Here is a 10,895-nt window from a genome sequence, read left to right on the forward strand (position 1 = left end):
TTGCCGGACTCTTCATTTACCCTGGAGTCCGGAGCTGTGGAGACCAACTGCCGGGTAGAGTGAAGGGTTTTGCCCCCGAGAATACAACAGCCCTGGAGGAGTGTCTCCCCTGGACACTCTTGAAGCCGGAAGCAGGAAAGGTGCAACACATGTTTGACGTGTTGTCAGAAGCAGCTGCTGAACAATCTCAACAAACCTCCGTCCTTCATTGTTGTATCGCGCAGCCAAAGTGTTCCCAAACGAGAGATCTGAACGAGGCAGGAAGGTCTTCCAGCTCTGGCATGTTGTCCTTGCCCGGTCGCTGCTAGCATGTGTACTCGTTCAGTACACCTCCGAACCGAAACCCCCGTAACGAAACGGTTCAATAGAAATACATGTACCGTTACACCCCTAATATATATGTATAAATACATATGTATGCGTATATGTATGTATATATATATGCATGTGTTTTTATATATATATATATATATATATATATATATATATATATATATATATATATATATATATATATATATATATATATATATATATATATATATATATATATATATATGTATGTATGTATGTATGTATGTATGCATACATATGTATATGTATGCATACATATGTATATGTATGCATACATATGTATGTATGCATACATATGTATATGTATGCATACATATGTATATGTATGTATGCATACATATGTATATGTATGCATACATATGTATATGTATGTGTGCTATGTGTGTGTGTGTATATATATATATATATATATATATATATATATATATATGAAAAGCTTAAAAAATTGGTCTCCTCAGTTCCCAAAAGTTTACTGAATTTTGTTAAAAGGAAAGACGATGCTCCTGTGACAACTTTTTTGCAATGTGTTGCTGCCATTAAATTCCAAGTTAATGATTATTAAAAAAATAATAAAGTTTTTCAGTTGAAAAGGATTTGCAAATCATTGTATTCTGTTTTTATTTTCGATTTACACAACGTGCCAACTTCACTGGTTTTGGGTTTGATGTATGTTCAAGCTGGAACAAAGTACTGGTGTGTACATTTGTCTTTTCGCGTTCCTTTTGTTTTACTCCTTGAAAAAAAGTCCTGTTTTGGAAATAAATGACACAAAGAGAAAAAAAGGCTTACTAAATTTAGCTTTTCTTAGGGAAGCTAAGGATTTGAACAAATTCCAATTGCAAAACATTGTGTTAGTGTGTGTTGGTGGGATTGAGGAGGTCTTCGAAGTATTCCCTCCACCGATCCACAACATCCGCAGTCGAAGTCAGCAGAACACCATCCGCACCATACACGGTGTTGATAGTGCACTGCTTCCCCTTCCTGAGGCGCCGTATGGTGGTCCAGAATCGCTTCGAAGCCGTCCTATTTCTGGGGCTGAGGTCGCTGAGGTAGTTAAAAAGCTCCTCGGCGGCAAGGCCCCGGGGGTGGATGAGATCCGCCCGGAGTTCCTTAAGGCTCTGGATGCTGTGGGGCTGTCTTGGTTGACAAGACTCTGCAGCATCGCGTGGACATCGGGGGCGGTACCTCTGGATTGGCAGACCGGGGTGGTGGTCCCTCTCTTTAAGAAGGGGGACCGGAGGGTGTGTTCCAACTATCGTGGGATCACACTCCTCAGCCTTCCCGGTAAGGTTTATTCAGGTGTACTGGAGAGGAGGCTTCGCCGGATAGTCGAACCTCGGATTCAGGAGGAACAGTGTGGTTTTCGTCCTGGTCGTGGAACTGTGGACCAGCTCTATACTCTCGGCAGGGTTCTTGAGGGTGCATGGGAGTTTGCCCAACCAGTCTACATGTGCTTTGTGGACTTGGAGAAGGCATTCGACCGTGTCCCTCGGGAAGTCCTGTGGGGAGTGCTCAGAGGGTATGGGGTATCGGAATGTCTTATTGTGGCAGTCCGCTCCCTGTATGATCAGTGTCAGAGCTTGGTCCGCATTGCTGGCAGTAAGTCGGACACGTTTCCAGTGAAGGTTGGACTCCGCCAAGGCTGTCCTTTGTCACCGATTCTGTTCATAACTTTTATGGACAGAATTTCTAGGCGCAGTCAAGGCGTTGAGGGGTTCCGGTTTGGTGGCCACGGGATTAGGTCTCTGCTTTTTGCAGATGATGTGGTCCTGATGGCTTCATCTGGCCGGGATCTTCAGCTCTCACTGGATCGGTTCGCAGCCGAGTGTGAAGCGACTGGAATGAGAATCAGCACCTCCAAGTCCGAGTCCATGGTTCTCGCCCGGAAAAGGGTGGAGTGCCATCTCCGGGTTGGGGAGGAGACCCTGCCCCAAGTGGAGGAGTTCAAGTACCTAGGAGTCTTGTTCACGAGTGGGGGAAGAGTGGATCGTGAGATCGACAGGCGGATCGGTGCGGCGTCTTCAGTAATGCGGACGTTGTATCGATCCGTTGTGGTGAAGAAGGAGCTGAGCCGGAAGGCAAAGCTCTCAATTTACCGGTCGATCTACGTTCCCATCCTCACCTATGGTCATGAGCTTTGGGTCATGACCGAAAGGATAAGATCACGGGTACAAGCGGCCGAAATGAGTTTCCTCCGCCGGGTGGCGGGTCTCTCCCTTAGAGATAGGGTGAGAAGCTCTGCCATCCGGGAGGAGCTCAACGTAAAGCCGCTGCTCCTCCACATCGAGAGGAGCCAGATGAGGTGGTTCGGGCATCTGGTCAGGATGCCACCCGAACGCCTCCCTAGGGATGTGTTTAGGGCACGTCCAGCTGGTAGGAGGCCACGGGGAAGACCCAGGACACGTTGGAAAGACTATGTCTCCCGGCTGGCCTGGGAACGCCTCGGGATCCCCCGGGAAGAGCTAGACGAAGTGGCTGGAGATAGGGAAGTCTGGGCTTCCCTGCTTAGGCTGCTGCCCCCGCGACCCGACCTCGGATAAGCGGAAGATGATGGATGGATGGATGGATGGATGTGTTAGTGTGAATGTATTTAATGCGAGCCTATGACATTTTCGCAGGTATGTTGAGAAGCAGCAAACTGAAGAGCAGACTGAACTGTTAAAGAATGATGCTCACCTTAAGGTAAAGTCCTTGTTTTAACACCGACTTGTGCTGAAATCATCACCATCATGAAACAAGACTTTCAATGCCTTCAGGAGGTTTGCCAGAAGCTGATCAAGGACCTTGGCAAATACCACAAGAACTATTACCCCACACTCAAGTGTCTTCACGCTTTGACCTCGTCGTTGCCTCGCTACCCCCTCGGGAAACAGGTAAGGATCCTCTATCTTAAGTCTAAACAATACATCCTTTTTATTATTATTACATTTCATTCTTGTTAACACCGGTTTATTCACAGATTCGGGAGCTCCATTTAATTTGCTTGGAGAAAAGTGTTTGGGAGACCGAGGATTACCAGTCAGCCTTGAAGCTGCTTAAGTAAGCCTGGATAATTCATTCCATCATTCCTTGTTGTCTGTAAAAGGCTAAGACTTAAACACTTTGCTTATTTAAGATGGAGTTTATTTTTCATATGAGAAACTATTACTACTGTACTCACTGGCCACAGTATTAGGTTGCCCTACGAGAGCCAATGCAAGAGCTGTTTCATGTAAAATAAGGAGTATTTAAAAAAAATATTACAAAAAACAATGGAAAGAGTATTTCATCAAAAGTCTTCATCTTACAAGATTCTGTCAATCGATGTCCTTGAAGTAGACATTTATCACGCGATTAGAGTAAAATATAAAACTGTCTTAAAATTTCAAGTTTATCTTTATAAAATTGACCTTTGTTTTCTTGTGAAATTACAATTTAAATTTAGCAAAATCACAACTTTTGTATTGTAATATTTGTTCTTTAAATGCATAAAATGATATACAGTCCTTCTAAACATTGCAGCGATAAATGAATTTGCGGAAAGTAGGAATCATTAGTTATAAATTAAATATTATCTTAGTTATGGCATAAAAACCTGTTTTCCATCATCTGAATAGTTTTTTTTCAACATGAGAGCCATCTAGAGTTGAAATAACACCCTTTAGTTACCTTTTTACAGTTTTTTTAATCCAATATAGTAACACTACCTGAGGCTGAGCCGGTCAGTGGTCACGGTACTGTACAGCGTGTTCTGATTGGTTTGGTTTTGTCTAGTAGCCAATACTACTGTAGTATTGATATTTTTAGATTATTTGGCCACTTTTATGCTTGAAAATACTTAATTTAGGACCAAAAAAATATAAAAAGTACCTTAAAAAAAGTTCTTCCCCCAAAATTATGCATTGGTGTGAAGCCGCAAAATTGGAAGCGCGATGTGGCAAATGTGTTCATATTATTCAACTTATAATATTCATGGTACATTTGTTTACCTGTGTCTTTGCTCTTGTTATGATAATATTCCCTATTTTTGTCACATTGTGGTTTTTTGTTATTCTATGACTTTATTTTCTTAACATTACAACATGAGTGTAATATTTTGTCTCAATTCAGTAAAGTTGTAGGCATCGCCTGTTTATCACTGTTAATTTGTTCCAGACCTGACCACTAGAAATTAAATTCCTCGGATTAGGAAATCTTATTTATAAATGGAATATTTTCCCAGTTTTGAGCATAAAAAAAAGTGTTTACGACCTTCTAAATATTGATTTTATTATTCTTATTAGAGCCCTCTACACAAGAAATATAGTCATCTTTACCCCTGTTTTACCGACTATAGTAGACATAATAGAATAATCGCCATACTGGACTGTATTACTTAAAGGACTATACAGTAATATATATTCACATGCACGCACACACATGCAAACACTCACAGTTCTTAAACACAGTCAATAACCTTTAAAAATACTGCAACTTGTTCAATTATGATTTGCTGTACAATGCATTACCCTAAACGTAATTTAAGTTCCTTTAGCCATTTTTATCCTTGGAAATTTTTAATTTACGCCAACAATATGCAAACTGTGCTTAAATATGCATGTTTTTTACTATTAGGCTGTAGTCAAACACAGAACATCAAGGGTTAGTGATATTATTTTTTGATAAATATATTTTGAAAAACTGCAACAGTGAAAGTCGCAGAATTCATTGCGTGAAGTGGCGAGGGATAACTGTATTAGGTATTGTTCTCTTAATTTGGTAATAGTTAATTTTGGACATGCATGCAACTTTCGTTGCGGTACATCACATATTTACAGTTTCATATTTCAACATAACCAAAAATTAGTATGAAGAAGCAAAGCCTATTTTTTCCGATCCCCCCTTTTTTTTTTTTCGTTTTTTAGTAATTGCTAACACATTTGTTTACTTCCCAAGTTCCCGTCCCAATCTGTAACACAAACAAACTAATAAGTAAATACGATAAATCCAGAAGGTAACCGTGAATAGAGAGCTAAAGATTAGTTTTGATTCACATAATTTGCTGGATATGCAATAGATGATGGACTATTAATCAATAAAATTAAAAAATGTGACATAATAGTGGGCCTTGTAATAAACTTGTAATAATTTAACTATTTATGATGAGTAATTATTTTATTATATTTGTTTTTATTTGCAGTGTGTCCCTAATGCACTTTTTGTTCAAATATTTGATTACTTTTTGGAAATATATGTGAGAAACGGCTTGGAATAAACTACAGAATAGTTACACTACACTACTAAAATCACATTAATAAAAATATTGCTCAATTCAAGCCTGACAAATGGTATCCTTCTTAAGGCAGACTTTTAGATTACGCTTGTGTTTGTTCCAAACATAGTGGTAATTCATGTTTCTGACGATTAGCTTACCACAAATGTGATTTCACTGCGATGAGGTGGCGACTTGTCCAGGGTGTACGCCGCCTTCCGCCCGATTGTAGCTGAGATAGGCACCAGCGCAACCCCAAATGGGAATAAGGGTAGAAAAAGGATGGATGGAAATGTGATTTCACTGTGCCCCCCAGTGGCCAGCTATAGTATTTTTTGGGGGGAAATACCAAACCTCAAAGGTTTTTTCTGCCTTTTTTGAGTGTGAGCCCACTCGTGATGAATTCTTCCTCAGGATGTTGGCCAAGGAGGAGCTGATTGCATTACTCCAGAGATGCGCGGAGATCCTGCAGCCGGTCAAGTCAAAGAAGATGAAGAGCGACCTAGTCCAGCTGGAAGACATGCTCGCCAAATTTAAGCAGTTGGATGGTAAGTTGTGAAAAATGTTTTCTAGGGGTGAGCTTCACTTCCAGTTCTTGTACCAGCAACTGCCAACGAGGTGGTTCAATGTGAGGAAGAAACCCTCACCTCTCCTGTGAAGAACCTTCAGAAAAAGACTGACCTGTTCCAGCTGCAGAAGGTAAAATCACACAGCGTGTGGGATCCTCGCCTTTGTTTTGATGGTCGACTGCAGACTCGACCTCCTTTTTCCAGGCTCTTCTGGAGATGAAAGAGTCCAGAAGGTCCAAGAAGCAAAGTCCATTTGAGCTCCTACGAAGTGAAGCACTGGACTTTTTCGACTACCTCGTAAAGTGAGACCAGTGATTGTCCTGAAGTCAGTGACAAAACTTGCAAAAAATGTCCTTCCTTCCTTGCTAGGAGTCACCTGTCTCCTCCAGAATGTCAGACGCTGAATGAAGTTTGCTACTACAGCTCCTCATCCACCATCAGACGCCATCTCAACGCGACACCTCGCATTTCCATTCAGGCGGCGCTCAGAAGTCCTTACTATTATCTTTTGGTACGTCTGCTTGGTCCAATTCCAATACTTGGAAAATGTTGTATTTAATATAAAACCTTATTGATCCCACAATGCTTTGAAGGAGGCGAGCAATTTAATATCTACAGAAAAACTAATTAAAAACACTTCCTTTTTTTTTTTTACTCAGGAATATATACTTTATCTTATAATAAATGGGTTGTTCTTGTATAGCGCTTTTCTACCTTCAAGGTACTCAAAGCGCTTTGACACTACTTCCACATTCACCCATTCACACACACATTCACACACTGATGGAGGGAGCTGCCATGCAAGGCCCTAACCAGCACCCATCAGGAGCAAGGGTGAAGTGTCTTGCTCAGGACACAACGGACGTGAATAGGTTGGTACTAGGTGGGATTTGAACCAGGGACCCTCGGGTTGCGCACGGCCACTCTCCCACTGCGCCACGCCGTCCCTAATCTTGTATAATTATATGAAGGATAACAAATAAAAGCTGTCTTGCACTGTAGACATTACATCCTGGAAAACTTTGGTTATTTATTTTTTAAGCATAACATGGCTAAATCAATTAGAAGTATCAATACTACACTAGTTTTGGCCATAAAGGTAACCAAACCAATTATAGCGTGCTGTTCACCAACGTGGTCACTACTTGGCTCAGCCGCTGACAGCATTACTGTATTTGATTAAATAGATGTAAAGGTGACTAAAGGGTGTTATTTCATATCAAGAGGGCTCATAATGTAAAAAAAAAATCTTTAAAGGCTTTTTATGCCCTGGTTATGAAAATGTTTGATACATTTGGCTGCAAAATCCTGAAGGGACTGGCTAAAGGGTGTTGTTTCATGTCTAGAAGGCTATCATAAAGTTGAAAAACGTATATAAGAGGGCGTAAACATTTTTTTAATGTTATTGCTATAAAAATATTTGATTTATAATTTCAAAATGTATAGCAACTCTGTGTAAATTAATTTATCGCAGTTATTTATCTGTCGAAATGAGCTGCTGCGTCAAAGTTACAAGTTTCATAATTCAATAGCAGTGTCTATCGATTTATGCCACTGCATCAAAAATGTATACCTTAAGTTTCAAAACACCCATTTAGATATCAAATAAAGCTACTACTATAGAATGGGTATTTTTTTAAATATTTTTTATATAATCTAGAGCAGAGGTAGGAAACTGCATCTGGCTCTTAGATAAATCTTAGCTGTCATGGCTTAACGATAAGTAATGAATAATTTTCATGCATTTTAATCCATCCATCCGTTTTCTACCGCACCTGTTCAAGAAGTCGCATTAACGGTAAGAATTATTTTATTTATCATTGGTTAATTTCAGAATAACAATTTTATTAAATTGAATAGGAGAATTATTGTACTTCACAAATGTTGGTCTCACTTAGTTGTATTCAGTGTTAAAAAAATATTATATGGCTCTCATGGAAATACATTTCAAAATATTTGGCTTTCACGGCTCTCTCAGTCAAAAAAGTTCCCGACCCATGATACAGAGGTTGCACATTCTAACAGGCATATTAAGCCATCAAATAATGCTCCCACTACTGCTTAGTTGTTGGGCACGACTGTTATTGTCATCGTTTCTCTGTATCTTTGTTTTCACTGAAATTGCTATTCCTGTTAAGATAATGATGTAACGTTGGCTAACATTATTAGCATCAATGTGAACTTCCTAAAGCTGTAATTGTCTACCTGCTCACTGTTTTGAAGACAATGTCACAGAAATAGGATCATTGGGACACGCAAACTCCTCTACCACGATAAGGTTGCAGCTCAGTAATGCGGACGTTGTACCGATCCGTTGTGGTGAAGAAGGAGCTGAGCCGGAAGGCAAAGCTCTCAATTTACCGGTCGATCTACGTTCCCATCCTCACCTATGGTCATGAGCTTTGGGTCATGACCGAAAGGATAAGATCACGGGTACAAGCGGCCGAAATGAGTTTCCTCCGCCGTGTGGCGGGGCTCTCCCTTAGAGATAGGGTGAGAAGTTCTGCCATCCGGGAGGAACTCAAAGTAAAGCCGCTGCTCCTTCACATCGAGAGGAGCCAGATGAGGTGGTTCGGGCATCCGGTCAGGATGCCACCCGAACGCCTCCCTAGGGAGGTGTTTAGGGCACGTCCAACCGGTAGGAGGCCACGGGGAAGACCCAGGACACGTTGGGAAGACTGTCTCCCGGCTGGCCTGGGAACGCCTCGGGATCCCCCGGGAAGAGCTGGACGAGGTGGCTGGGGAGAGGGAAGTCCTGGTTTCCCTGCTTAGGCTGTTGCCCCCGCGACCCGACCTCGGATAAGCGGAAGATGATGGATGGATGGTCACAGAAATAGACTTTGAAATGATAACTTAACTGTAATGCTAGTAAGAATTTCAACTCTATCTACACGACATAGCTCATTTTGATGGGTATTTAACTTGAGAAAATAAGCGTTAATGCGCATGCGTGCGTATGCATGCTCAGTAGTGTTATGTAGCTCATTGTGACCAATAACTAGTTTCAGCGATAAACAAGGGACGACTGTATGATATTAAATCAATTTAATATATTTAGAATGTTTATTAAAAAAAAGTACAGCACAATGAACAATCATACTTACATTTACCAATTCAACAAGTCCAAAAGATGTAGAAAGATTTTGTTTGATCCTAACCCTGCCTGATGTTATCAGGCACTGTTCTTAATTATATATTAATAACATGTTTACTATTATTAAATATTACTGTTGATAATTATTAATATTTAATCTTTTGCACACTCCTTTTTGTACATAATACGATACTCCATTGTTTTATCATTTAGGTAAAGAGAGCCTGCTTACAATGACATATTTTATATATATAATATAAACTTCATTGTATTTATACGCTGTCAATTTGAATGTTTATTTTGATTGATCCTACATACATTAGATGCTTAAGTGATGTGTGCGTGCATTATGAATATCTTATTGTCCGTGCTCTAGAATGAGAACCTAAAAACAGAGGACGGGAGTGTCTCCAATGCAGCGCCAGACATCTGTCTCACGTACAAGCTGCACCTGGAGTGTGGCCGCCTGATTAACCTCTATGACTGGCTGCAAGTGAGAGCACCTTCTTGTCCGACTACATCTTAGCAATCACCTTTCAACTTTGAAAACAGGGGGCTTGTTTTTCCCCACGTTGCTAAATCACTTTCACCTTATTGATCCTCCACTGGGTGTTTTTGTTGCAGGCCTACGCCACTGTGGTCTCTGCTGCAGACGGCCATGATCCAGATTCTGACGACTTTGGGAAAGTGGATGATGTCAAACAGTATCCTTTCCATAATATGCTAACTGTATATTTCATTCACGCCATCTTAAGAACGTCCATATTTCGAGGTCCTTAACCATTGTTCAGTGCTCGGTTCATCCGGGCCGTGTCGGAGCTAGAATTTTTGGGCTTTATCAAGTCCACCAAGCAGAAGACAGACCATGTGGCCCGACTTACGTGGGGGGGATGCTGACTTGCATTTCAGTGGTTCAAATTGACATTTTTTTGTAGTTCCCTTTTTCCTTATCAGTAGCATTCAAAGTCTCTTTAAATGTTTAATGTCAACAAGCCCAGGCTTGTATGAACTTATGAACTGACATGTGCTGTGAATATATACCAATAACTTCATAAAGTGACTGAAAGGTGGCCAATGACTAGTCTACAATATGTAAAAAACGCAAATGTTATGTCCTAAGAGAAAGCTATTCAACTGGCAGGCCGGGAATAGGATAGACTTTATTCATCCCACAATGGGGAATTTGTGTTTGCAGTGCATGTACAAAAACCCCACAGGAAAAGAAGAAATTAAGGAAAGAAGTCATTAAAAGAGCTGATCCAACCAGCTCCCACTTCAGCGGCGTAATTTCTACATACAGCTAGAAAAATAAAACAAAATAGCGATAAATACTACATATTGCACACATATGACTGCACCATTTAGACAAACGACAAAATAAAACCACATTTCAACAACACATACTGTCACCGCGGTGACCTCTGGAGTGCTCCACACAATTCTCCACTTGGGTGGAAGGCCACACGGCCAAAGACAGGAAAAGACCCAAAAAGGCAACCAAGACTCAGATGCTCATCAGCTGCGTCTCTTCCTTTGGTTTCTCCATGTGGATTCCCATGCGGAATAGAGCCAGCAGTTTCCGGTGCAAACTTGGCCAAAACGCTCCCCAAAGCAGACCCAAAGGTTCATATAAAACATCAAGTTCAGC

At 40.9% G+C, this 10,895-nt stretch overlaps 1 protein-coding gene across 1 annotated transcript in view; it reads left to right on the top strand.

Annotated features, from left to right (window-relative positions):
* The window catches only part of orc3 (origin recognition complex, subunit 3), a 28,109-nt gene extending 17,792 nt beyond the window's left edge, over positions 1-10,317 (top strand). Inside the window, exons 11-20 of the mRNA XM_061895915.1 lie at positions 2,973-3,036; positions 3,111-3,227; positions 3,314-3,393; positions 5,999-6,132; positions 6,189-6,283; positions 6,358-6,455; positions 6,523-6,664; positions 9,624-9,740; positions 9,872-9,951; positions 10,039-10,317. Of these exons, the coding sequence (XP_061751899.1) occupies positions 2,973-3,036; positions 3,111-3,227; positions 3,314-3,393; positions 5,999-6,132; positions 6,189-6,283; positions 6,358-6,455; positions 6,523-6,664; positions 9,624-9,740; positions 9,872-9,951; positions 10,039-10,144 (1,033 nt within the window). The 3' untranslated portion in view covers positions 10,145-10,317. The remainder of the gene's footprint in view (positions 1-2,972; positions 3,037-3,110; positions 3,228-3,313; positions 3,394-5,998; positions 6,133-6,188; positions 6,284-6,357; positions 6,456-6,522; positions 6,665-9,623; positions 9,741-9,871; positions 9,952-10,038) is intronic.
* The last annotated feature ends 578 nt before the right edge of the window (positions 10,318-10,895 follow it).

The sequence above is a fragment of the Nerophis ophidion genome, linkage group LG03 (assembly GCF_033978795.1).
Source record: "Nerophis ophidion isolate RoL-2023_Sa linkage group LG03, RoL_Noph_v1.0, whole genome shotgun sequence".
Lineage (NCBI taxonomy): Eukaryota > Metazoa > Chordata > Actinopteri > Syngnathiformes > Syngnathidae > Nerophis > Nerophis ophidion.